Here is a 27,407-nt window from a genome sequence, read left to right as displayed (position 1 = left end):
AGGGACTGCTACCAACCTCTTTTCTGTTATGCTGGCTTTTTCTTTTGCTCATATTTCTGCCTCCCTCGTACTGTTCTCAAATCTCCATTCAGTCGCCTTTGCCAGGATAACTCCCTGCATCATTCTTAAAAACCTGAGTTAGGAACCAGACTTTCTAAGAAACCTGCTCCAACTCTCAGCCCTATCCCTCTTGCATAGTCCACTCCTGAGTGTCCATAACACCCATACACACATCCCCATCTGTTATTGTGTCCTGTATTTCAACCTCAGCCTCAGATAGTGAAATTCTTGAGGACAAAGGCCACATCTCATTCACCCCTGATACCATGGTGTCAAGACATACTGCCAGTCTCCTGCAAGGCACCCAGGGGATATGAATGAGAGATACCAATATGAATGAAGGAAGATTTATTGTTTTCATCACAAACGCTACCACAGGAGGGGAGAAGAATCCACTAAATGACACAGGCAGGCAAGTGAGTTGAAATATATGGACAATGATGTTTTACCCTCTAAAATGTTCCATTGAAATATGCAATTTTAAACTAGCTCTTAATGGACTATCAAGCAGGCAACCACATTAGGTTTTAATTTGTGTTTTGGAAAGCATTTATAGGCAAATATGCCTGGGGGCAAATGATTTGTAAATGCTTAGGCATGATCATAATAAACAAGCAGCATTGCACCCACAAAGCATTCTGAGATTTCTTGTAGACACAGTGCAATATAATGAGACCAGATAGACAGAAACTTGAGAAATTATGAGAAAAATAAATTCTGCAAGTTAAGAGGTCTCTAAAGATGCCCACCTCAAGCTTGAGCATCCTGCTGTCCAGCACACTTTTGTCGGATGTCGGGTGGCAGTAAGAATCCAGCATGTGAACCGCATCTGTCATCCAGTCCTGCAGTTCTTTCACCCCGAGGGAGAACTGATTGTGCTCTGCAACAATTCGGTCTAACCTTGACACTTTCTCCTGGGAAAGACAGAAATGGGTTTTTCATTCTCCACTCTCTGGACTTCACAGTCCAAACTGCTCACATTGCAAAGCTAAGGGTTTATTGGAATGACTGTATTCAGTCACAGCTTCACTAACTTCATGGATAAGATGCAGGTCTGGATTCCTCCCATGAGATAGGTGGAATATCTTTCTAAGTGGTAAAAATATTAGAATAACTGGGTGAAAAAGCAGAAAAATCACAATTTGCTACTCTTTAACTACTTTGTGGCATTTGTAATCCTTTTTATAATTGATGGAATTTCTTCCTAATACCTTGTTCTGGTAGTTTTCAGCTTTCATTTATCATATTTGGCTCAACTGATACCACCAACTCCCATTGACATCCACTGCTGTCAGAGTTTTTAAAAATAACCACCTGAGGTTTTGCATTACTAAATTATACATACAGTAAAATATATTTTAATTGATTCATAATAATTGCACATATTTACAGAGTGCAGTGTAATATTTCAATATATTATATAAGGTGCAATAAATAGCCCTAAATTAAAAAGTTGAGACCATCCATGTGGTTTTGTTTAATTACAAGTTACACCCTACATAGTGAGGACTTTATAAGACTAGGGTGGAGTTCTTAAAGCAGATAGTTATTACTTTTTAGTATCTAAGTAAATACAAATTAATAAAAGTTGTTCATCATTCATTTTAAGTTTATACATATGCCAGATTCTTACAAAAATAAAAAGGGACTTATTAAGAGTGTAAACATGAGTGCAAATATAGAATATTTCAAGTCCTATATTAGTGTGTCTATTTCAGTGATATTTCACTGAAGACCCAAATTATTTCACTGTAGAATAGGTGAGGCCAAAGCAGGCTTGCACCATACATTTGAATGGGTCTGCGTCATGCTAGTTGACAGCTGTCAATCATGTCCTAGGGGATCTCATTTACCTTTTTTCTAAGCTATTTAATCAATTCAGTAAATCACTGGCAATTCTGAACTTTGCTTTAGAATCTGAACTGAAACTTTCAATTTATACATCCTTGACTACTATATAATGAATATATGAAATTTAGGCAAACAAAAATTTATTCCAAACTTATTATATTTAGTCTGATAAAATTTAAACTGCTTTGAGTCCATGTTTTGCTAATGGAATTTAATTCAAGATGTTTTGGAACAAAAACTTGGAGTTGTGCCTTATGTGTATGTATTGAGTCTTCAAAATCAAAGCTCTGAGGAATGTATCATTTCAGGAATAAAAGAAGCAATTGGGGCAATCAGAGAGATCAGAAGTCTTTCACTCTTTGAAACCTCCCTTGATATTTTCAGAGAACCACACTAAGAGGCACCAGCAGAGGTGATGCGCTTGAATGGCAAGCCCGGGGAGATGGCTCTCGAATGTCTGACTGCTGACCCGGGGACACCCTTGGGCAGGTCGGGATGGACGCCCTGCACATCTCCAACTCTGCAACATCGACATGGGGATAGCTCTCACACACAGCACATGGCAGGCATTACCTTGGTTAAATTGCTTAGCGCTAGATACTGAGAAGACAGCTGCGACACTCTGTGCATAAAGCTCCTGCTGGCAGCTTGTCCTTCCCACAGCTGCTGAGCTTTCTCTTTCAGCCTGTTGAGCTGAGGCTCGTAGCAGTGAATTTCCTCAAGGACAGACTGAAAAGCACAAGCGAGTTACCATTCAGAGGCTGGGGGGAAAAAAGCACATGGCGGACGGAGCTCTGGACCACAGAACATGGAAATAAACACTGGCAAGCGATCGGCATCCCCTGAAGGCTTTGTCATCTCCAAGCTACAATCCAGCACCATGGGGGAAGGAAACAACTCAACCTCAAAGGAAAGAAGCACAACACCTGTCAGAAAAAGAGAAGGGACGGACTACATCCCAAGGTGGCAGAGTCCAACTGCAGAGTGCCCAGCATGCAGGCCTAGTGGACAGAGGAAAGGACAGGATGTGCTCCGGGTCTGGGCCTTATCACCTGGAGCTTCTGCTGCTCTCTCCTCTTGGCCGGCAGGTCGTAAAGGCGGTTGCTGCTTTCCTGGACCAGCTTCTCAGTCTTACTCAGCCAGTTCTGTACAGGCTCTGCACTTACTTCAAAGTCCTTCATTTGGATCTTTAGATTCTACAGGGTCATGGTATCAAGGGCAAAGCAAACAAAACAAACAAGAATCAAGCACCATGTTCTGCATTTGCATTCAAAGCCTACTTCAACCCGGCCCTGCATCCTCTCCCCACGTTTTCTTCTTCCCAATGTCTGGGACATTTCATCCTTCACTTGACAACCAATATAATTTCTGAACATCCCTGAAGAACTTTTTTATAGTTCTACTGCTTCAAATATGTGTTTCCTAACTTTCCCGAGCACCCAAGAGAGCACACCACCTTCTCACTTCTAGGCATTTGTTTTTATGCCTGTGGCTATAGATTTTTATCACAGACTGGCTGCGCTGTGATTTTCATCTGCTGCAGGCATGTCTGGTCTCCATGCCTAGCTTACGAATCCTGGGAAGGGAGAATCTCTGCCTCACACTTTCCAGGACACACCACTATACTGTGTAGAAATATCAATCAATCAGTCAATCAATCAATATATCTATCTATCTAGTTTACATGTTTATTATGTTCTCAATAAAATTTATTCTGATTTCAAAAGAGATAAATACCAAATAGTGTTGTGTGCTTATTATATAAGAATATTGTAAATACTTGCAGGGAATCTGTGAGGAAACTATTAGTTCAAAAAGTTAATAGCATGTTATTATGCTAACATTTCACTTTAGCAAAGGTGTTTATATCCACTGTCTGTTACCTATAAAGTGCTAGATTGATGTGAATTTTAATATTGTTTATATTACTATGTGAAACAACTTAAGATTTCAAAATTAAGTCAGCACTTTGAGGTAGTTTTGTCAAAGCGCAAATTCACAAAGGTTAGCTGAAAAATCTAAATGGTACAGACTAACAGAGCCTGTGGAAGAATTCCCAAGGCCCCATCTCTATCCAGCCTGGGATATATACTGTGAGGCGACAGTGGTGTCTTTATACTCGCCTCTGAGGGAGATGGGCTAGCTATGGGAATGCTTTGGGAAGTTAAGACATCAACGGCTGAATGTCTTGCAGGCACACCAAATTTAAGGTGCACTAAAATTGAATGAATGATTTCCTCTCCACATGCATGTTTCAGTTAATGGGATCATCATTCCTGCCATTCTAGAAACTGAGGACCCAAACTTAACTTCTGCTTCCTCCATATGCTCCCTGTATAATTAACCACCAAATCCTGGTGGGTTTTACCTTGGAGATGAATTTTCCATCCCACTATTACTTCCTTAGTTTGGTCCCTGGTCATTGCATCTGGACCATTATGGAAAGCTTTCTTGGGTCTTCCAGCTACTGGCTCTTCCCCATTCTGCTTCATGCTGTACTTAGTGAGTTAACATATTTATCTACAGCTTAAACACCTGTAGATTGTTCACTTAGCCTTTCTCAACCAGGTTCTAGGAGTGAATTAAGTCCTGGTGCCCTAAAGTATGAAATGAATTAACTTTCTTCTGATGCCCTACAAGAGCACACATTAGGTTCCATCCTTAAGAAAACCGTGGCTGGCCTCTGACAAGGAACTGGTCAAGAGTCAAGGTCAAACTGCTTAGTATAGAAGAAATTCCACTATCTGGCCCTAATTTTTGTTGCTAGTTTTATCTTTGCTGTCATATCACCATTCCCACATTCATGGTTGGCCTTCATGACACTTGGGTCCTGTGCATTTCTTCTTTGTGGAATCCATGCCCACTGTGGCAAATTCAAAGAAGGCTTGACCATCAGTATTCAGTTTAAATGTCACCTCTCTGGAAAGCTTCCTTGACTTCTGTAAATAGATTCAGTGGCGTCCATCTGGAAGTGACTTCTACTCCTGAATGTGCCCATATTATATTACGAACATCTCTTTGCGGATGGTTTCTTTTCCAGAGAGTGAACTCTCTGAGGCAAGGCAGCAGATGGGCCCTCTTAGCCGCACTGTGCCTGGCTCATAATGGGCATTTTTATAAATCTATTCCTAATAGGATGGAAGGGAGGGAGGGAGGAAGGAAGGCATGGACCAAATCAAAGAGCTATACCCATCATGAAGAGAGGGCAGAGTAAGGAAACAGGCCCTTCCTCACCTATTCCCCTTCTCTCGGGCATCTCTTGAACAAGATAATTTTTTTTTTTTTTGCTATCGCCACATTGCACTAATGATTCCTATAAGGTTAGTGGTAAATTTCCAGAAACTGACAACAGCTGCCACCCTAGTAAATGAATGAGGCCTGCAATGGATGAAAGGCACCTATTAGCATTGAGTTCTTAGGTTAGGAGAGAACTGAGGAAATACTTATTTTCTCTCCCTGAATAGTAGTTATCTATCATTATCTTTCCCAACCCCACATTAATTATGGTCATAATCAAATTCAGGATCTCTTTTTCTAGGAAGTGTTGTTTTAAGAGGAAAACATGCTCTCCTCTCCATGTCTCTACATTTTCCTCAAGAGAAGAGTTGATACACAAAATTGATGATCTCAGAAGACAAAAACCATTGCACTGTGGCAGTGATAAGCTTGTGCTTGTCATAAATGGACTCTGGAGAAAATGAAATTGTATCAACTTTGTCTCTCTGTGCACTTAATTCCTAAAAACCTACTACCTGATATTTGCATAAGTTACGCACTCTCACAGATAACATTTTATAGCCATAAAGGGATATTTTTGTTCATTCTCCTGGAATAGCTCCCAAACTTGAGGTACTTCAAATAGAAGATGAAGTGCTGTGCTTAAGTGTTCCCTTGTGAACATTTAACAAACTTGCTTGGGCAAGATTGTGGTGAGACGCGCTACCATGCAAGAAGCACCTCATTGCTCAGGGCTGCTCTCGTTTTCAGCACTGAGCTATTTTACAGCTATTCAGTTGTCCAGTGATATTCAAAGAGGGTGACATCATTAACAAGGTCCTCGGACATAACAAAACTATGTTTTAACTGATAACAGACACGTCTCTGTGGTTGACCATATCGCACCTCCAGAGCAGATTCCTTTTGGTGTAGGTTTGAATGAAAGTTCCTCCAGTCTTCTTTTGCAGTTTCGACCTTGGCCTGGACACTCTTCGCTTTCTCTTTGGCCAGTAGAGAACTCAGAAGCTCTCCCTTTGACAGCATTGTGTGCAGCTTATGCTGCCCATTTTCACTTTCTGACAAAAACTCCTAAAAAGAAAACCAAAATACATTATACTTTAAACTTCTTTAAATTTTCCCATGTATTTCTTAATGCAAAGAGAAGAAATAAGCTAATTGCATGCATTAAGTGACCCAGGTCTTCCTTTAATAGTCAAGTGGTAAAGTATTTTATCTATTAATATAAATTCTGGCTTAATCCAAAAAGGTTGTGAGCTATCTTATGAACTATAAACTATTAAATAAAAATAAGTGAGAGAGGAAATGAGGACCAGGAGAACATAGAGTTGTAAAATCATTCTGGCTAAGTTTAGTTTACAAAATAATGCCATGTGGTTCTGTATAATTGGTGGAGGTTGGTTATGACTTTGACTCTGAGCATCCTAGCTTCCAAAGCAAGAGTAAACACAATCAGGTACATGACTGGACCCACAGGGCCCATGCAATACAACGAAACCATCTGCTCAGCAGAAGCACAGCTGTTTCTAGAAAGAAACAACATATGAATTTCCTTGGGGAATCTTAATGAAGTAAATGCTGTTACTTGGAGTAAATGGCACCATTATTAGTAGTTTATTAGAAGAGAACAGCAGAATAATTGATAGGGTTCTCTTTATGAAGGACAAGTCAATGGCATAACACCAAAGAATAATTCAAAAGTGCAGCCACAGCATGTACTTTTCCCATCATCTGGCTGGATCCAAGGAGGGCTCTTGCCCTCAATAAGCAAAATTCTACATGACACAGTAAATGGTCATTGATATTTTCAGGTGACAATATTGCGTAATATTTTATGCAATGGAAAAGACCTGGGAAGTATAAGCTCAAGGTATTTAGTCTAGAAACAAAGAGAAGCATGAATGTTTCATATTGTGGATTTTGATAAAAGAAACTTGCTATAGTTTGGATGTAGTTTGTCTCCCACGGATCCTGTGTTGGAAGCTTGAGTCTTGATGTGGCAATGTTTGGAGGTAGAGCTTATTGTGAGGTCTTAGGTCCCGGAGGACAGGCATTGGGGAAATTAAGTTTGTTCTCCTGGGACCCTGAGTTAGTTCTCAGAAGCGGCTTCCTCCAAAGGAACAAGACTGGCCTCTTCCTACTTTCTTTGGTTCCCTGTCTGATGATGAGGTCTCTTGCTCTTGCGTGTGCTCCTGCCATTGTGGTGCCATTGCCATGAGATCTTCAGAGATGAGCTGACACCACTGCCATGACCACGAACCTTCAGAACTGTGAGCAAAATAAACCTCTTCTCTTTACATAGTAGCTGACCTCAGGAATATCATTATAGTCATGAAAAATGTACTAATACAAAACCTTACCAGGAAGCTGTTTTAATGGACATACTACCCTCATACAAGGAACTGGGTCAGAGAAGTTTCTCCAACACATACAAGTTGGTAATTGAAGCTCAAAAGTTCTACTCTCTAGCCTGGAGCAAAAATGGAAGAATTTTCAGTGGAGAAAATTTTCAAAGCAAGAATTATCCCATTATATCATGAACAAAGAATTTTAGAAAGTCAAATGGATATGGACAGTACAATTTCAGAGATTGCTTCCATCAAAGAAACTTCATGAATGGGCATTTACACATGATTTTCTATGTACATATTCCCTCTGAAAAAAGCTCAAATTTCATAAGCAATTCTGTATACAAACAAGACTGTATACAGAAATATCAGACACATACAAGTATGAAAGACAATGTTACTAACTGTGTCTAAAAATGTTGGGGTTGAAGGTGGAGTGTGAGATGGCACCACCAAGTTGAAGTTAGATGAAAGGAAGACTAGAAAAAAAAAAAAAAATGAAAAAAATCCAAACCCAAGCAAATGTAAAATCCAGCTATAATTCTTGCTGTTTCACACATCAGTTCTGACTTCATTAAAACTTTTTCCCCCTATTTGTATAATGGAAATAAGAACTTCACCTTACCTAATGTGGTCAGAGTGACAATTAAATCCACTTGGAATGTGCAGGCTCAGTACTCATTGCATAAAAGAGCTTTGATTATTTCCTAAAACCTCATTAATGCATAAAATAGCATGCATTTATGCAAACAAATGGGCTAGTTTATTTTCCATTGTTTCAAGGGAGGCATTTGTTCGAAATTTGATTTCCTGAAGCAATACTTTCATATGCAAGGCACCTTCTAATCTAATTCACCACTACCATTAGAATTAACTGATAGATTCTTACCTGTATTTTCTGAAGACTTGTTGTCACTTCACTAATATTCTGAGGTATATCAAAACATTTGGCGGTAGTTATCTTTGCATTCACCAACCACTGCTGGAAATCCCTGAAGGCTTTTCTAAATCTTTGTTGTAAAATCTGTTCTTTATTCTGGCAGCCCTTCGATGCTTGCAAACAAAGACTGAAACAGTGATTTGAAAATTGAATGAAAGGGAAAATGATAAAATTAATTAAAATATTTGATAGAATTAAGCATTCTTACATTTATTTCTTTCAGTAATGTATTCAATGCTTAACTGAAATTATTATTGAAATCACACTTAAAATATAAAAAGCTATAGCTTCTACTTGGTATAACTTTTTCTTTCTGTTTTTGTTTTGTTTTGTTTTTCCTTTTTGAGATGGGGTCTCATTATGATGTCCAGGCTGGTCTTAAACTCATGAGCTCATGTGATTTTCCACCTTAGTTGGAATGTCATAGCTGGGACTAACAAGAATGTCCCACCATGCTCAGTTTAGCTCTAACATTGTATAAAAATATTTTGAAGTTGGGAATGGAGGCTGTGCCTCTTGTCCAACCTACTTCTGAGGCTAAGGCAGGAGGGTCTCTTGAGAGCTAGGAATTCAAGACCAGTCCAGGCAACAGAGAGAGACATTAGAGAAAAGAAAAACAAAAAATTGTGAACACCTGGAAGGTTCTTGCTCACCAGTTATACTCTTTAATTAAGCCAGAAACTTTCCCACTGTATGTACTCAGGTCTCTGGAAAATCGACAAAGTTCATTCAGCTGAGACTTGAGATCCTCAGTTGTAGGCTCTGCTTTTTGAAGAGCATCTAGGATTTCCTAAAAGAACAAGCATTTAAATTAGGTAATTTCCTAATATTATGCATGCATAAATTATAATATAAACTATTAGTGAGGAACAAAATAATATAGTAAATTCAGCATAAAATAGCACTTTGCTAATCTGCATTCTTTTCTAGCCATGGATAGATACTCCAGCATTAAATGTACTTAAAGATTAAGTGGTCAAATGACTCAAATTGAGATAAGAAAAAGAAAAAAATATCCTACATTATTAAAAATGGTCTGACCAGGAGATGCGCATATTGTTTAAAGGCAAAGAAAGATCATTTTGAAGAAAGCAACACTTATTTTAGATTAGCAATATATATAGCAAATGATTTTATGTAGTACAGTTAACTCCGACATGAAGAATTCCTTATAATCCAGAGGTCCAATTAAACTAGCAGTTCATCCCTCTCATAGTTTCATTCTTAGAGTCTGCTATGTGTCAAGCATTTTGCTAGATTCTGGGGTGCCCTTCCTCCATGAATAAAGGTATGAGCCTGTTCTTGAAGAGCTCATAATTGAATTTATGAGAGCACACATGGATAATCACAGTACTGTGTATACTTAATCCAAAATAAAGTCTCAGGGCTTGACACATACATCTCTGAAATCAAAGCCATGGTCACCTGGCAACAGAAGCTGCTTTGCAATGAGAACATTCCTCTTATAGGGCTGTCACAGGAGTAAATAAGCTCGTGAGTGTCAAATACTTATCACAATTCCTGGCATGCTGATAAATGCCTAATTAGCAAAATTAGTGGGAAAATGATTCCTGGATATTTAAATGAGACTAAGGGGAACACCATATGAAAAAGGAAAAACTAAAATAAGTTAAGGAGAAGGGGACAAACAGATGAGTAATGACTCAAATAGCATTGCTGTTACTCTTAAGATCCTTGGAGACATTATTTGAGATGGCCCAGATGATATTTTTATACAAAGATATTTATTGAGATGGCCCAGATACATAGAGAAATCGCATCCCTCATCAACAGTGCAGGTCTGGGCTGCAGCCTCATCCTGGCAAATGGCACCACTCTTTTCCAGCTGGTGTGCAGGAGAAGCCTCAGCATCTTCTTGGCCTCTCTCATGCGTGTCCCCTCTCACTCCAGGCCAGCCATGCTCTGGTGGCATCTTAGCCCCATTGATCACTCACTCCTTTTACATCTTCATCATTTCCTTGTGGAACGGCCCGATATTCTCCTAACTGCGTTCCCATTCTCTGGTTTCCTTGCCCATATCTTGCTGCCTCCTGGGACAAGTCTGCGTCTTGGTCTGGTCTCCACTTTTCTATCTAGTCAAGTCATACTCGGGTTCCAGATTCAGCTCAAATACTAGCTCCTCACAGATGCTCTGTACTCCTCTTGCCTCCCGGGGTTTCTCCCCTGAGGACACACAGCACCTCATGGGCACCTGTTACAAGGAGGGTCCCCACTGATTTTGTACTTGTGTGTCTTTTCACCAGAACTGCGGACGTGAGAGCAAGGATGGGGTTCTCTTGGTTTGGCCACTCTTTATTTAGCTCAGTGTCTGGACTAAAGTCTTTAAAACATTTTCATTTACAAAATTCACCAAAGTGACCAGTTCCTCTCGTTAACTCTAAATGCTAACCCAGGAACTACTATTTAATACTCCTAGTGCACATTTTATTTAAGGGAGAAGATCGTAAAACCTAAAGAAAATTACTACCTACCAAAGAAAGCAAGAACACTGAGATTCAAGTCAGTCACTTATATATTGGGTGACAGTAAAGTGATCACCTTTCAATTAAAACTTTACATTTAAAAAATTCCCATGATTTCATCCTAATTTTAAATATTCCAGTACAACCTTTCATTATATAAATACTGCATCACATTATACACTTCTGATTCGACAAATTCCAGATTGCCTTTCCTCTTTATTCAGCTAAAGAAAATGTTATATTTTCAACACTAGCAAACCAAGAGATTTTTAAATGAGTTCTGCAAACACAATCAACAGGATTTTTTTGCAACATTGTATTATATATTTTATTGATATCTATTTTTTTATGTTTTAAAGGGTTTCTTGAATACCACTACTTAATACTTCAAGTTTAGGATGATTATTGTCTTTGTCAACAATAATGAGACCACACAGCAAAACAAGGGCATAAGAAACCTAGAAAATCTACTGTTTTACAAACATTTTCCTATACATTCATTGTAATCAAATATTATTTCCACTTTTTAATACAATGTTATTATTAGAAATAAAATATTAATATTTGAGGGTCAATGTACCATTGTCCTCAAAAACATTAGCTCTGGAGTCAAATGTAGACACAGACCTAAGCAGAGGGCTGTCATCTTTGTTATTAAAACTGAAAACCCACATTACTACTGCATTATCACATATATTTCATATCTCTCTTCTATTTTCCCAGTAATAGTATCAGTGTAATAAATAATAATAACTGGAACAAGAATGGAAACAAAGGGACACAAAAAGGAATCAAAACAGTATAAGTGATCACGTGGAGGAATTACAACTTCTTTTTCCTGGTTCTACTGAATGGATTACTACACTTCATTCTGTTGCATAAACCTAAAGGTCAAAATAGACATCCAAGACAAAACAAAAAACAAAATCATAACACTTGGAAACATTAGAAATGAACTAGCATAAAGACATGATTATAAAGCTTTATTTTCTGGTTAGTTTTATTTGCTCACTTGATTTAAAACAAGACAGTGCTGGAAATATACAACATGACTTTCTTACTCGTCGGAGCTATTTTCAAATGATTGAAACATAAATAGAAGCAGAGAAGTTTACTTCACTAAACTTCCTTTTAAGGCCAGCCATGATTCAGAGCATTATAAAACTGCAAATATTGAAGAGGCTTTTAAAGACAGGACTGAACGGAAACAGAAAAGGAGAGGATTTTTAAACTGCTTCCCATTCTTCTGTACTCCTTTCCTGCTTCTCTTTCTCACATTTTGAAAGAGCTGCCATTAGTTAAAAAAAAGAAAAAGAAAAACAGGAAGGCAACCCGTGAACCTGACAGAAGAGTGGAGTTAATGTGTGTTAACGGGCTAATTTTAAATACAGCTGTCAAAACCACACAGAGGAGAGCTAATCAGGGTCAAAACTATTAGTTGTGCTTTAGTAGACTACTAAATGTGTCTTTCAAAGCTATAAACTCAATCGTTTAGTTGTTTGCAATAGTTAACTGGCAAGAAAACAGCTATGACTCTTGTCTATTTATGCCTCTGCCCACAGGCCATTTTTCAGACTGCGTGTCTGTATACAGGATTACACGCTCTTACACCATACGCCGGGAAGTAAAATGTCTCCATTAGTTTGGATGTTTTCTACAGGAAATGATGGCTTCTTCTCCCCCACTTGTTGATTTTTACCAAAGTTTGATTTGCGAGAAAAGGAAAAAGATCAGACTTGGCAATTTTATTTAGATAAACACTTCTTCCAAGTCTGAATGTTGCATGGTTTTGGTTAGTGGGAACATTTTTTTCTCTTTTAGCAATCATAAGAGCCAAAAAAATAATCTATCTATCTATCTATGTATGTATATATATTTTACATTAACCACCAATGGAGAACAGCAAGCCAACTTACTTGTCCCTGGTGCCAGCATTCCACTATCTCCTTGTCCGTGTTCTTGCCTTCCAGGAGGGCTAACTGCTGAGCCCAGGTTTTCAGAAGGGCACTGAACTGCTCCAGGGCCTGCTCCAGCTGAGCCACCTGGCCTGAGAACTCCTGCTCCGACAGGGCCATTTGACTGACCAGGTTCTCCAAGCTGCTCCGGGTTTGGAGAGCACTGTCTTCCCACTGCTTCCAGTCAGCGCGCAGGGCCTGCATCTCCGTCTGTATGAGCTCACACCCACTGGCAGCTGTGTTCTGTTTCACTTCAGGGGCCAGAGACTCCACTCTGCTCAGGCGGCCTGCACCAATCTCTCTGGAATCTATCAGCTCCTGTAATGGAATATCGCCATGGAAACCAAGGAGGCTCTGAGTCACTTGGGCTGCAAGTTTTCAAATGTGTGCAGAGGGGGACTCTGTCCTGCTAGAAAGTTTGAGCGAGCGTGTGCGGGACCAGAATCAACACATGCACACCGTTCCCAAGTTACAACAGCAGGGAGTGAGCACTGAGAGGGACCAGCTTCTGGCAGAATAAGCCAGGAAGCCGCACCATCCGGAAACAGACTCAACAGGCACCCTGAACTCAGGCATTGTTGAAGTAGGTGGAAATGTCAGTGATTTAAATATCTGCCCATGCGTGGTACATTCACACATGAATCCACACTTCCCCTAAGTGGACGAAGAGGGTGGCAGAACTGTGTTCTGCTCTATTCCATTCCCATCTTCTTCCAAAGTTGGGGGCTTAAATCACATTGCTGTTGTGCCAGGAATCAAGCTGACCCGTCACAACAAAACAATGAGCCCCACTCAACTGCAAATACTTCAGGACCTTCAGCAAACATTTCACAGAAACTAAAATGAAAAATTCACAGGCTGGCTTAATCGGAAGTTTTAAGTGACCTCTGGATTGGGATCATTTATTGCTGTCATTTTCACCTTGAAAAGAATCTCAATAGAAATATAACTATCTAGATACAGTTTTCAATCTTCAGGCATGAATACTCTAAAGGACAAAACAATGAAATTAAAGTATGCATTGTTAAATATATAAATAGTGGCATTTCCTTCTGAGATTTTTCTGAATAGATTTTTTTTGTTGTTTAAATAATCATTCAGTTTTTATATGTTTACATATCTATTGCTAAAGCCAGAATTTGGTTTCCATTAATATGAAATTATGATTTCATTCCTGGATTAAATAGAAGAAAACAATAATTAGAGACAAAATCTTCAAGGAGAAAATCAAGTAGTAATTAACAAAGAAAATTTGCAATATTAAGTATGATGCATGCTTCAAAAAATTATTAAGTATAAAGTATGTCTTATTTAGACAATATAGCATAGTTTGCATTTAATTTAGTTTGCTTGAAATAAATCTGTCTTCTCACAATTACATGTAGCAGGGCCACATTTTAGCATAGATCATTTGGAAGTACTTAGTTATGCAGTAATTCAAAGCACAATCACATGAAAGATGTTTTTATACATGTGTAAATGTGTCCTTACAAACAGCATTTAATGTACATATTTGACCTTTCTTGGCAGAGAGATTTTGTACACTATCACTATCCCTGTTTATCAGTGTGTATAGTAATTAGTGATTCAATAAAGGACAATTAAAACTTTTTAAAAAGTGCTATGTCTAACACATAGATTTAAACACTTTTAATAATTTGCCTTTGTGAGCAATTTCAAATTTGGAGTTCAGAAGGTATCAACTGTCAAAAAGCAGTTTCCCCAAAATAGTCTATGGCATTATCCCAGTTTTCTTTGGTGAGAAAATGGGTCATTTCAATACTCACAATCACCAATGTACTCATCTACATTTTAAATAAGGACACCACATTAATAAAGCATTTGGGGATGGATTTAAGTATATCTTCTTGTGTTGTAATTGGGTCCTTTAAAATCATTCTCTGCACATACACATAATGAGCATTATCTGCACATACATGAGCATTATCTGCATGTACACACACGTGCATTCATGCCTTCATCTGGGACACATCATGCCTCTGAGTTACTCTTCCTAGTGGTTACTCCAGGGACAGGCTGGAGTAACTCTCATAGGACAGAAATAAGCACATTTGCACACAGAAACACACAGGGATATTGTTATACATTGCCACAAGTGTAAAGTCTTTTGAATTCTTTTTAAAAATTCTTGTCTGTGTTTAGAATGACTGAGGTATAAAGCAAAAACCAGCAACCAAAACCGAGACACTTGCAACAACAGAATCTTATACCAAATCCTTATCCCAAGTATGCTGTCTGCGCTCAAGAAACCAAGGAACAATGTAGTGTGCTATCAATCCATTTTCTGACCTTAATTTTTGATAATTTTTTCTGGGCTGCTGATGAGTCCCCAGACATGTCTGACCACCGGTGAAGTTCTTCCTTTGCCGAGTGGAGCCAATCGGTGAATTCCTGGACGGCATCCAAGTACATGAGATGGTCTTTCACAATCTCTTCCACTTTCCTCATTTTTTCCTGGCAAACAAGGAAAAGGTCACTTTAGCAGTTATTGTTATTAAAAACATGAAATCACATAAGATGGCAGGCCTGATAGATGTTTCTTAAGGTATCTTGGAAGAGTTCATTCTTATTCCTAAATTTTCTGAGTTTGCGATCTTAAAAAGAAAACTCTCAAATCTTGAACTGAAATGCTTTGAGGAAGTAACCATTCTCCCTTCTCTTTTGTAGCTTAGCATAAGAATCTATGTTTAATAAATAAATGTTGGCCGATACCCCTAGCAATCCACTTAATCAATTATTATAATACCTGTTCTTATTATTGGAGCACTACTCAGGTCAGCTTGGCAAATGGTATTCTTTAAATGCATTTGCCCACTGAATCATCACACAGTCCTATGATGGGGACATATCATTAAATCCATTGCATAGGAAAGGACACTCAAGCTTATAGAGGTTAAGTAGCATGTCTAAAGTCACATGTCCAAAAAGTGTCAAAGTCGTAACTCAAACTTAGGGTTTTCTGAGTGTAGCTCAGTTGTAAAACTGAATGAGTGAATGAATGAATTTAAAAAATGAATGAATGAATGAATTCAGAAATGAATGAATGAATTCAAAATGAATGAATGAATTCAAAAAACTTTATACTTTTGGCATTCAAAAGAGTGGAAGAGATTGTATACTTTTGAACTTTTATTCTGAGACAGGGTCTTGCTAAGTTGCTTAGGTCTCTTTAAGTTTTTGAGGCTGGCCTCAAACTTGTAATCCTCCTGCTTCAGCTTCCTGGTCTAGGATTACAGGTGTATGCCACTGTGCCCAGAAAAAACGAACTTTAAACACTGACTTTTGATGTTCAACTTTACAAAGAATGGAGATGACTTGACTAGCAACACGGAGAACAAAAAAATACAGCATAATCCCAAGAATGTAGAAAGAAGAAAAGGTCTGGCATTCATAGATGCAGGTAAGAAATGATCCTCAGGTTATATCTAGCCACTAAATAGACAAGCTGTTTTAGAGCAGCCAATTCTCCAGTAATTTAATACACAGTTATCCTGTACCTGAGTGGTAAAGCTGACTCCTGGCTAACTTTGCACTAACCTTGGCCACAGTGGTTATGTCATGGAACTGTGTCTTAAGCTCTTTTTGAGCTGCCTCCTTGAAAGACTCATCCTGTGTCTTCTCGTAGAGCTCCCTGGACCTGGCAGTCAGGTGGTGCAGCGCTCCGGCGTGATCTTCTGCCTCAGACACGATGGACTGGAAGTGGTCCAGCAGGGAGAATTTCTCTTTCAGCCCTGGCTGCAGCTGCAAGGGCTGTTCTACTTTTTGATCCACTGATTCCATCCACTGCTCCAACTGGCTTTTCCTCTCTAGATACTCATTCCATTGGCTAATCACAGTCTCCAGAGTGCTAGGATTAATGCCACATGTCAGAAAAATGAATTACTTTGATAATGCCACACAAACCCAATCACAAAGTCACTACTCCATGTAAAGTGCTTGAACACTACTCTCAGTGATAAAAATGTCATTTTTGAGCAAGAGAGAAACCTGCTTCTCTGATCCAGCAAACCCAGAGCACAGTTCCTTTAAACCAAGTAAATACATACTAAAATTTGAAGTAAGAAGCTATAGTCAAACACACATCTAGAAATCTTTTTTTTTTTTACAAATGCTAATTGTCTTAAATGAACATCCAAATTTACATGTTATGCTGTGAAAACTCAGAGCTGAAACATCATTTAAATTCTGTGTAGTATCTATCAATTGCTAATATCCTTGATTTAGTTTATCTATAAAAAAATTAGATAATTGTTGACTGTAAATCAAAATTCAAGGTATTCTTCCTGGGTAAATAATATCATTAGATCAATTTTCATTTAGGTACACACATCCCCCCCCACACACTCAGAGTCAGTGGTTCTGTGTTAAATGTGTGGAAAAATGAAGGCTCAATGTGTTTATAAGAAATTAGTCACTAATATAATAGCCTGGTACCAGCTCTCCAGAAAATCAAATAAGAGGCTCTCCAAACTGGCTTTTGGAAAAGGCCTCCATTAATGAGCTTCACAAACCATTCTCTCACTTCCTCTCTTTTTGTGGTGCTAAGGATGAAATCAGGGCCTCATGCGCGCTAAGCAAGTGCTCTCCCACTGATGTAAACCCCAGCCCCACAAGTTATTCTGAAGTCATCCTCAGTGACTTCCCAGGCTCCCTCAATCAACCCGAGGATCACTTGATAAACAAACTTCCAACATTTGCTCAAACTGCTGCTATTGCTTCAAAAGAAACCTCATCATCTACACCTTTAAGTCCTATCTTTTCCTCAAAGAATTTTCTCAAAGTCCACATCAATGTCACCTCTCCGGAAGTCACCCAGACCTGCATTTTTCTACAGTTCCACATTGTCTTTTGAAACCTCTTAGTAACACAAGCTGAGTCAGTTCTCGGGAATGTATCCTCTGAGCTCCTAGAGGGCAAAAACTATTTTGCTTTCATTATGTTAATACAATAATTTGAACATTACTTTTTCTCAATACATAGGTGTCAAATTCAATTTCTTGCTGAAATAGGGGAGTCAAAGATCTAAATTTGCTTTTCGTGTTTATCATTTTATTCAAACATCGCATCTGAAAAATATTCACTCACATTCCTATTAAATTTCATGAAGCTAGCCCATTGTCAACATTGGGAAGTTTAGATTATGTTCCAGCAGTCTACTGTGGAATAAGAAAACCCAATGGGACCTGATTCTTTTCTTTGCTGAGTAGAAGCTATGACCAAGATGCAAGTTCCTGTTCACTTTGAGAATCGCCAGCTGTGCTCAAAGCAAACAGCATAAAACAAAATCAGCTAAACTTTAGGCATAACCATGGCCTATTGCTTACACAGCAGTGGAGAGTGGCAGTGTTTTGTGATTTGTTTTGTGATGAACTGTAATATTCTTTTCATCTATTTGCTATGACCTGACCATATTTAGCACCTGCTTCTTGAGTGGTCTGGCAGTATATATTATCTTCAGAAGATAGGCCCTGTGTTTTTAAAGTATAATTATGATCTATGGTCATTTGTTCAATAAACTAGTCAAATTATTTATTACATATTATATTTATATTATTTATCATAAATACCACCACTGCCTTGCCCCACCCCCAACCACAAGTACACCTAGTATATCAAGCTCTTTTCTCTTTGTCAGCATCTGGTACAGAGACTTCCTTCTTTCCTATCTCCCTCCCTTCCTCCCTCCCTTTTAATTTGAATTAAATTTATTTTTTAACTGATACATAAAAAAAAAAGATTATACATATTAATGAGATTCTGTGATATTTCAGTACAGGCTCACATTGTGTAATGTTTAAATCAGGTTAGACGTGTCAAACATGGATCATTTCTTTTCTTTTTTTCAGGGGCATATTACCACTTAAATACATCCCATACATCCCATTCTTTTCATTTCAAGACAGGGCCTTGCTAGGTTGCTGAGGCTGGCCTTGAACTTGTGATCCTCCTGCCTCAACTCCCTGAGTTGCTGAGATTACAGGGAGTATGCATGATCATTTCTGTATGGTGAAAACTGTCAATGTATTTCCTTCCAGCTTATTGAAATGTACAGTACGTAATCATTATCTATAGGTATGCTACTGTGTGACGGCACCCCAGAGCTTCTTACTCCTTCCTCTCTAAAACTTAGTACCCACTAATCAATCTCTCCCCATTTCTCCCCAGCCCTATGCCTCTGCCCTCTGGTAACTACCATTCTACTCTGAACTTCTATAAGATCCATTTCTTTAGATCCCTTATGGGTGAAATCACATGGTACTACAACCACTCTTAAGGCATTCTGCATTTTTTTATTGTGAGAAGGTTCCATGCTTTGTTAGCTTTCCAGGCCTCAGTCACTAAATGCCTGGGTTGTCCCCATCACTGTGACAGTATGACAGTCAAAGCTTCCCCACACATTTCCTACTACCCCACCCTGGGTGATACTATTTTTGGGTAGGGAATAGATAGATACCTAAACTCAGTGATTGCTAACAATGTCATTTCCAGCATGTTCCTTTAAAAAGATAAACGTTATTGAAGAATCACATATCCTTGCTTGGATAAATTGGAAGGAGGTATTTCCTGACCCACATTATATGCAAGATTCCATGAAAGTTACTCGGGGAGACATAGCTATTTTAAAAATAAAACAAAGCAGGCTAAGAAACAAAAGCTAGTCTTTGTCCCATAAGGAACACAACATAGGGAAGACCCGCAGCTCCCAACTAGCTAAAATAATATGCTTGGTAACTCAGCCACCGGATACCTCAGCACTGCTCCGTCATTTCACTAAGCCACTGGGTTTTATTTGGATAAATAAACACTGAAACAGACCCCATACCTCTGAGCGTGGACAGAGTTGCTCATGATGTCGGTCCACACATTCTTCAAAGTCTCCAACTGGGCCTGAATCGCCTTCTGACCTTCTTTGTTGCTACTTCTCAAGGCCTGTTCCCCTTTGCCAATGGCCATATTCAACTTAACTTCCCCTTCCCCTTTCATCAGGAGAATATCCTGGGAAGGAAGAAGGGATGGGTGTCAGTAGGAATATGAAGACCGGCAGTTGTTTGGCATGAGACTTAAGGTGGGTCATATCTTACCATAAAGCAAAAAGAACCCACTCAGCCTCTATCGCAATGTAGTACCCACACACTAGAGATGGCAGGGAAGCCTGTGAGGGCTTCCAGTTTAAACTCCAGTTTAAATTGTTAAGAACTCTGGGTCACTAACCTGGAAGTTATAATGTTGCTGACTGGTTTCAAAGAGTCAAAGGAAATTATTTAAAAAATAAAGACACATCTGTCATGAACAGAAGAGTCCCCTATTACCGTTGCCTGGCTGGCTGCTATCTTTCAGGGTCACCTTCATGGCTACAGTTTGCTGGTCTGCTCTGTGTTTCCAGCACACACTTGCTTGCTGCTGTCATGGCCCCTACACACACCCCGCACCACAAGTACCAATTTACACATTGGTCAATCCCGCTAGATCACAAGTGTCTAGAACACAAGAGACTCATCATGGTAGCCCATATACTTCCATACAGCTTGCCCGAGGCTTCAAGTGGAGTTGGTATTCAGCAGTATTGGCTGATTATTTATTAAATTAAGTAAAAAGCAGACTCAGAGCTCACTCTTAAAAAATGTTTCATCACAGCGGGGAAAAGTCTCCCTCCATGTCTGTTTTACTGATTTCTCCATTTTTGCCCACATAATCCTCATTGGATGCTCCCAGAACAACTAGGATCCACTCACACCCCTGGGAGTCTGATCAGATTCCTCTCCAGCAGCAGTCAGCATCTGCAGGTACCTGGATCTGTGACAGCCGTTTCTCCAAGGTCTCTTTGCTCCCAACAGTGCTCTCTGCACAGGCCAGTCTGTCTTGAACGTCTTTCACCCGGGACCACATGCTCTGTAGTGCTTCCTCCAGGGCTTCATGCTCCTGGAGGGCCAGCTGGCAGCTCCGCAGTTTCTCCTTGGTCATCCTGAGCAAGTGCTGGTAGCTCGTGAGGAGCTGGGAGCACAGGCGGCCTTCTTTCCCAGCACCGTGGCCTTCCTCGCTGAGAAGCTGCCCCCTCTGGGAAAGCTTATCCAGAGAGTCTCTAAAAAAGTCAGATTTTTTTTTTTTGTAAATTCCAACATTCTGGAGCACAGAGGAGTGACAAATGATTGTTGATATTGGAGCAGGAACCAGACAAGAGCTCACAGATGACATGCCTTTTAAAATTAAGATGCTGGGAACGGGGCTGGCTATTTGCCTTCTTGTGTGGTCTCTCTTATGGTGTCAGAGTCCACAGTGGGGCATGTGACTCAAATTATACTGTGCCTGCATCCAAACGGCAGTGGTGTAGCTTACCCTCCCACTAGGAATTCACTCCAGAAAACGGGCCACAGCTTCCTTTCCACCTAGCTTCTCTCTTTCCCCACTTAGTACTCTAACCATGGAAAATGCCCTGAGATTCCCCAATCCTCTGCTGTTCTGTCTACATGCAGAGACTGCTCTTTTGTGAACGCCTCTGCTCCTCTGTTTCTTTCCTAGGTGCCCCTTAAAATGCACAGTTACATGTCCCTAGGCAGCATCCATGGAAACCCAGGATGGGGTGGAACAGCACACAGACCCCTCCTGTGCCCTCTGCCCCTTGTCTTGCTGTCACCTAATATTCCTGTCTGGATCCAAAAGGCAGAAACCAGGACCACTATATTCACCTATCCCCAAGACCCAACACGACGTTGGGCAGAGCCCAACATTTGAAAGAAAAAGTTTCTTTCACAGGCCATTGTAGAATTGTTCCTGGGTGTCCTTGCTGTATGCAGAGCACTATGCTCAGCTTGCTTCAGAGCTATGTGAGTAAGTTCCAGGGAAAAACAGAATCACTATGTGGCTTGATACCCCATTTTATAGAGCTCTGAATTATTCCTCTCTCCTCCTCCTCCTCCTCCTCTTCCTTCCTCTTGTGCAACTTAACCAGGCATTTACTTTGTTTTTAAAATTATAAATGGACAATTTATAACTACATGCATTTACAGGGTACAAAGTGACATTATGGTTTATGATTACAGTGTGGGGTAACTAAACCAAGCTGGTTAACATGTCCATCACCCTAAATACTTAGCATTTCTTTTGTGGTGAGAACATGTGAAATTCATTCTGTTAGCAATTTTGAAACACACGAGGCTCTATTTTTAGCTACATTCACCATGCTGTTCAATAGAATGAAAGCAAACAAAGCAACCTCATATTCTTCCCGAGGTCTCTGCCTTTCAACCATCATCTCCTCATCCCCTATCAACCACAAGCCTCTGGAAGCATCAGTCTAGTGAGTTCATAATTCTTAAGAGTACATCTATCAGGAAAAACCAGAAGTGTGAAGTCTTAACACAAACTTCTGTGACTACTAGAGAAAGAACTTAAAGTGTACCTTCACTACTGTCTCTGTTTTTTCAGTGACTACTAAGTGAATAGTATCCTCTGAGTCACCCTGAGCTACATGAAGAGTCATAGAACATTCCTGCTCTAAATGACACTTAGGACACTTAGAATCTTTTGGTGAGACAAAAAGTTCCTTAAGCAACAGTGTCAGTTAAAGAACAGTTCAAGACAAGATATTTCCCTTGTTACTACAATATGAATTGCTTAGTGGATGATAAACATGCAGTGGGCCTCAGGTCTGTGTACTTTCATTCAGGGTTTCTCCCTAGAATATGTGGAGTAGTAGAAATGTTAGGATGAAAAGACCCAGAGACTGGGAAGAGCAAGTGGGGGAAGCTGGTGAACCAGAGCGGGAGCCCAACTGACCAGCCTGGTGCATTGGGATTGCCTGGAGAAGCAGCCCATTTGGAGGGAGAGAACTTGAGAACAAAAATGCCTGAGGTCATTCAGCATCCAGTCCTGGAATATCAGGGAGACAAACTTCCCCCAAAGGGACCATGTGCTTATCCATGTCGAAAAGCTACAGTTATTAGAAAAACCATGAAGACAGAAGAAAGAGAGTGAATTTGGTGAGCCAGTCCCTGTGACTCTCTTCAGTGAAGTTTTCCTGTAACGATGGCAGTGGACACAAAGGATGCTAGAGATCAGTCCATGGAGAAGAAATGAAAGCCCAGCAAAGTTATTTTAAATATCTGGAAGAAAGAGAGGTGTGGGTTTGATTATACTACATAGTATGTAGACAAAAGTTATATTATGAAAGCAAATTAAAATGTGGTTTAATTTTTACGAAGTCATGCAGTTAGAATGATACTATTGTTTTTTTAATTACATGAATATTTTCTATTTTTCTGATACTGTACTAGACAATGGCAACACAAATATGATAAAGACCAGAAATCCATGAGCTTGAGGAACTCAGTTGGAGGTTGGGTACACAGTCCCAATGAAGAGTTTACCCCATACTAAGGGCTCGCAGGTCTGGAACCAACCATCCCAGGGAAATGTAACATCTACCAAACCAACATCCAACAAGAACAGTGGGCCTTCCTTATCCTTGGGCTCCACATGTACAGATTCAACCAACAATAGGTTAAATATATATTTTTAAAATTCATGTCTGTACTGAACATGTGCAGTCTTTTTCCTTGAAATTAAATAATATAGAACAACTATTTATATGGCATTTACATTGTAGTAGGTATTATAAGTCATCTAGAGATGATCTGAAGAACACAGGAGGATGGGTATAGGTGCAAATAACATGCCATTGTGTTCAAGGGACTTGAGCAGGAGTGGATTTTGATACCCAGGGATTTCTCAGAACCAATCCCCCACAGATACTAGTTTAGTGTCTGTTATTTATTTTTTGCATGTTTATTTTTCAAAATAAGGAAAACCAAGAGTGTTTGACCAAAAAGAAGGATCAGTGGATATACAGGATGAGGATGATCTGAAATAGTGATTTTTACTCAAGTGCTGACAGCTGATCCAGTTGGGTAGGCTCTATCCTTTCCTGCTTTACAGACAAGTATGCCTGCTCTTGAAGAGAGTTAAGGAGCCCAAGTTTTTGGCCAAGCTACACCTTCCTGATGGAAAGTCTTCTATCTTCCAGGGAAAGAAAACAACTAAAAATATAAGGGGTAGGTCAAAAGCACCAACCAGAGAACTTTGCCTTTCCTAAAAGGAGGCAGAAATATTTTTTTAGCAGGGAAGCGATGAAGAAAGACAGACTGCAGAGGAGAAGAGGAACCACAAGGAGGGTCAGCTCAATGACCACACTTTTGCCTCATTACTAATGTTATGAGGAAGGACAGATAGGGCAATAGAACTGAAGTCTGCAAAATGTGAAGACTATATGGAATTTGAGATCCATACCATTATTTTTGTGTATTACAATGGTTTTCTTTTCTTTATACAAGCTTTATATCATGTTAATCCTCAAAATAATCCTATAGCGGAAGGTACGGTATTTATTACACAGTCTTGAAAGGCCAACATCAGGAATTACAGAGATAAGTGACCTGCCAGATTTCCTGAGCAAAAGGAGATGGACCTAGGATGCAAACGAGCTCCTTATATCCATCCTACTCTCTACAGAATCCCACTCCGCTCTAAAGAATACAGCATGAGCTTTGGTATTTTAGACATTTGGAGATGGAAGAAATCATCACCAAAAACCAACCAAGCAATCAACCAATAACTGAACCAATAACCAGCCCATGAGTCCAAAACCCATTAGCAAGTAAGCTGCCTATCCCAGCTCTGCTTCATACCTCGCAGCCAGTAGTTCCCCAAGAAACATTTCAACTTTATGGACTTCATTTTTCTTCTCAGGAATGTGCTGTTTACTCTCTCCCAAGTTTTCTGTGTTTAATCTTTCTTCCATCTCATGGATCCATAAGTTCAGTTTTCTGTGCTGATCCTCAAAGCTAAAGAAAAGGAAAATACCTTAGAGAAATTTTGATGTGCTCATTACATTAGTAAGTTCTAAGAGATGAGGTCCAATGTACTTATATAGCAATTAAGATTTCATGCATTTTTAAATTATGGAGAAAATTAACAAGAAGACTGTCCAAATTGTCTCTTATTCCAGTAACAAAATGATGATGAAAAAACATGAATATGTTCTTTTTTTGAGTTATAAAAAAATTACCTCTCTTAGCTGAATTGATCTCGTAGCTTGTAATTGACAGCAAGATAATATTCTCATGTCAATATGCACTTAACTTTGCATTTTACTACAGAGACCCTTGAATTGGGCCAATGGGTAAGTGGGGCAGCAGAAGCCTTGGAGAAAGAAGGAAAGTAGTCTTTGTGTCTCTGTTTCTTAGGGGAATTTGAATTTGGCACAAAAGCTCTAAATTTTGATAACAATGTACACTCTCTAAGAAACCTGGACAAGAGTCAGGCAAAATACTTGGCTTCCAGAAAGGCAATTTGATCAGACATTCTTTCTTTCTCTTGGGAGTAATGAGGAATTTTTCTCCTTCTGGTTTTACTTTCAACCCCATTGACACATGTTACCAGTTGGAATACTATTCACAGAATTTAATAGTTGTTACTGCCATTACTCTACCCCAGGAAAAGTGAACACAAAGACACATCTTGAATAATCTTGTATCTGACTCTAACACCTTGAGTTGGCTTAATAGACAAACATTACAAGCAGATATGTCTTTCATAATTACTAGGGATTATAATTCATTTTTCCTATATAGAAAATGTAGTCAAATGATAATTTCAGAATCTGAGCAACACATTTTGTATTAGAATGAAGCCATGCTTAAGGTAGGTCAAAGCTCATAACAATTTACACTCACAATTTCCATATTCTTTGTTTATTCACAGAGTCTTTTTTAACCTATGTTTTTGGATACACATCCACTGTGTGACAAAAATCTTCATTTATCAGAATGTCCTACCTTCCCAGCTCTGAAGCACAGTCTTGGAGAGCCTGCTTGTCTTTCAGGCATTGCTTCAGAAACTCTTGAAACTCTTCATTAGCCTTTGTGATTTGTTCCTGGATGCTGCTCACAATTTGCTTAGGCAAGTGTGCATACAGAGTTTGTCCTTCCTGAGTCACAGCATCGAGCTTGCTCTGCCCATCACTGACCGAGTCCAAGATGTTCTGTTCCAGGTAGCAAAAGTAAGACAAAACGTGTGCTATTATTCAAAGATCCTGGTACCCAGGACCGTTCATTACAATGCTGAGTCAGTAGAACAAGAGAAGAAAAACAAAACTGAAGGGAAAGAAAGGTGTAGCAAGGATGGAGTGGGACTTAGGTATAAAATCCAGCACAGTGCCAGCTAGACATGGGAACAATTCGGGACAAACTGGGAACAAATGAACAGCTGGAAAAGGAGGTTCTCATTAAGTATCTATCTCTCTCCATTCTCAGTGTCCTAATCCTGTCTGGGTTCCACCTTCTCACAGCATGGCGTGACATTCTTCTAACTGAGTGGCCATGGGGGTCCTCCCCACCCTCATTCACCCTGCACAGAAGGTCTGGGCCTCAGCAATGGAACCTTCCTTGTTCGGTATGCACCCCTTCCTTGGAAGACCCGTGCATGGCGGCCCTTCAACACAGCAAAAGAATCCCAGAATTCAGTGGTAGCTATGCCTCTGCCCTGAGCTCCAATTGTCACTCAGATTCTTCATGGAGTTCCACTGTGCCTCAAGCTTTACAGGGGACAACTGCACAACTGGATCCACCACATCTCCTGCAAAACCAGTTGCCTTTCCTATAACAATGTTCCTACTCTGATGTCTAATATAATGAGTTATGGATATCACTTTCATCACCTTTCAAAATCCTCAGAGTATTCAATAATTTTAAAATTATTTTTAACAATAATTAACAGTGCTTTGTTCAGATTAGCTGCTTGAAAGACTTGGCAAAAACCTACTTTGAACCCATTCTTTTGAAAGTCATTTCTTAACTGTTTCACAATGGCCTTCTTCTTCTTCCCGAATTCATGTATTTTTCACAGCCAATAAAATCCAAATAACCTGTAATAGCCATTACTTTGAGTATATCCCACCTCCAGGTTTAGACCACAAATTATTTTTAAAAAATAACTCATGTCTTCTTTTTTTTTTTTTTTTTTTTTTGGCTACTAGGGATTGAACCCAGGAGTGCTTAACCACTGAGCCACATCCCCAGCCCTTTTTATATTTTATTTAGAGACAGGATCTCACTAAGTTGTTTAGTGCCTCACCATTGCTGAGGCTGGCTTTGAAGTTGTTCTCCTCCCGCCTCAGCTTCCCAAGCTGCTGGGATTACAGGCCTGTGCCACTGTGCCCACCTAACCCTTTCTTCTTAAAAAAAAAAAAAAAACACACACACACAAAGATCTCTTTCCATGATAGTGACAGAAAATGGATACAATTATTTGAACTTTTACTACTACAAAAATTAAAATTTGGTTTCGTTTTGAATAAATCTAAAGAATGACAATAGACTGAAAACAGAGAGGAAAGGGATCTAGAGATGCTCTGGATTGGTTTTGCAATGCCTTTTCATGTCACCTGCCCCCATCTGACTGACTGTTAGGGAAGAAAAGATGGACTAAAATAAGACAAGGTGGGCAAAGACATGGCTTTGTG

General features: G+C 39.5%; 1 protein-coding gene across 1 annotated transcript in view; it reads right to left on the bottom strand.

Moving 5' to 3' along the window:
• SYNE1 (spectrin repeat containing nuclear envelope protein 1) overlaps positions 1-27,407 on the bottom strand; it is a gene marked incomplete at its 5' end in the record, with an annotated part of 439,816 nt that overhangs the window by 205,746 nt on the left and 206,663 nt on the right. The window contains 13 exons of the mRNA XM_079147948.1: positions 810-974; positions 2,485-2,640; positions 2,964-3,107; positions 6,034-6,216; positions 8,383-8,560; positions 9,087-9,223; positions 12,833-13,189; positions 15,182-15,346; positions 16,430-16,739; positions 19,716-19,888; positions 20,681-20,972; positions 24,574-24,729; positions 25,723-25,928. Coding sequence (XP_079004074.1) covers positions 810-974; positions 2,485-2,640; positions 2,964-3,107; positions 6,034-6,216; positions 8,383-8,560; positions 9,087-9,223; positions 12,833-13,189; positions 15,182-15,346; positions 16,430-16,739; positions 19,716-19,888; positions 20,681-20,972; positions 24,574-24,729; positions 25,723-25,928 — 2,622 coding nt within the window. The remainder of the gene's footprint in view (positions 1-809; positions 975-2,484; positions 2,641-2,963; positions 3,108-6,033; positions 6,217-8,382; positions 8,561-9,086; positions 9,224-12,832; positions 13,190-15,181; positions 15,347-16,429; positions 16,740-19,715; positions 19,889-20,680; positions 20,973-24,573; positions 24,730-25,722; positions 25,929-27,407) is intronic.

Source organism: Sciurus vulgaris, assembly GCF_902686455.1.
Source record: "Sciurus vulgaris genome assembly, chromosome: 7".
NCBI lineage: Eukaryota > Metazoa > Chordata > Mammalia > Rodentia > Sciuridae > Sciurus > Sciurus vulgaris.
This window is presented reverse-complemented; position numbering and strand designations above follow the sequence as displayed.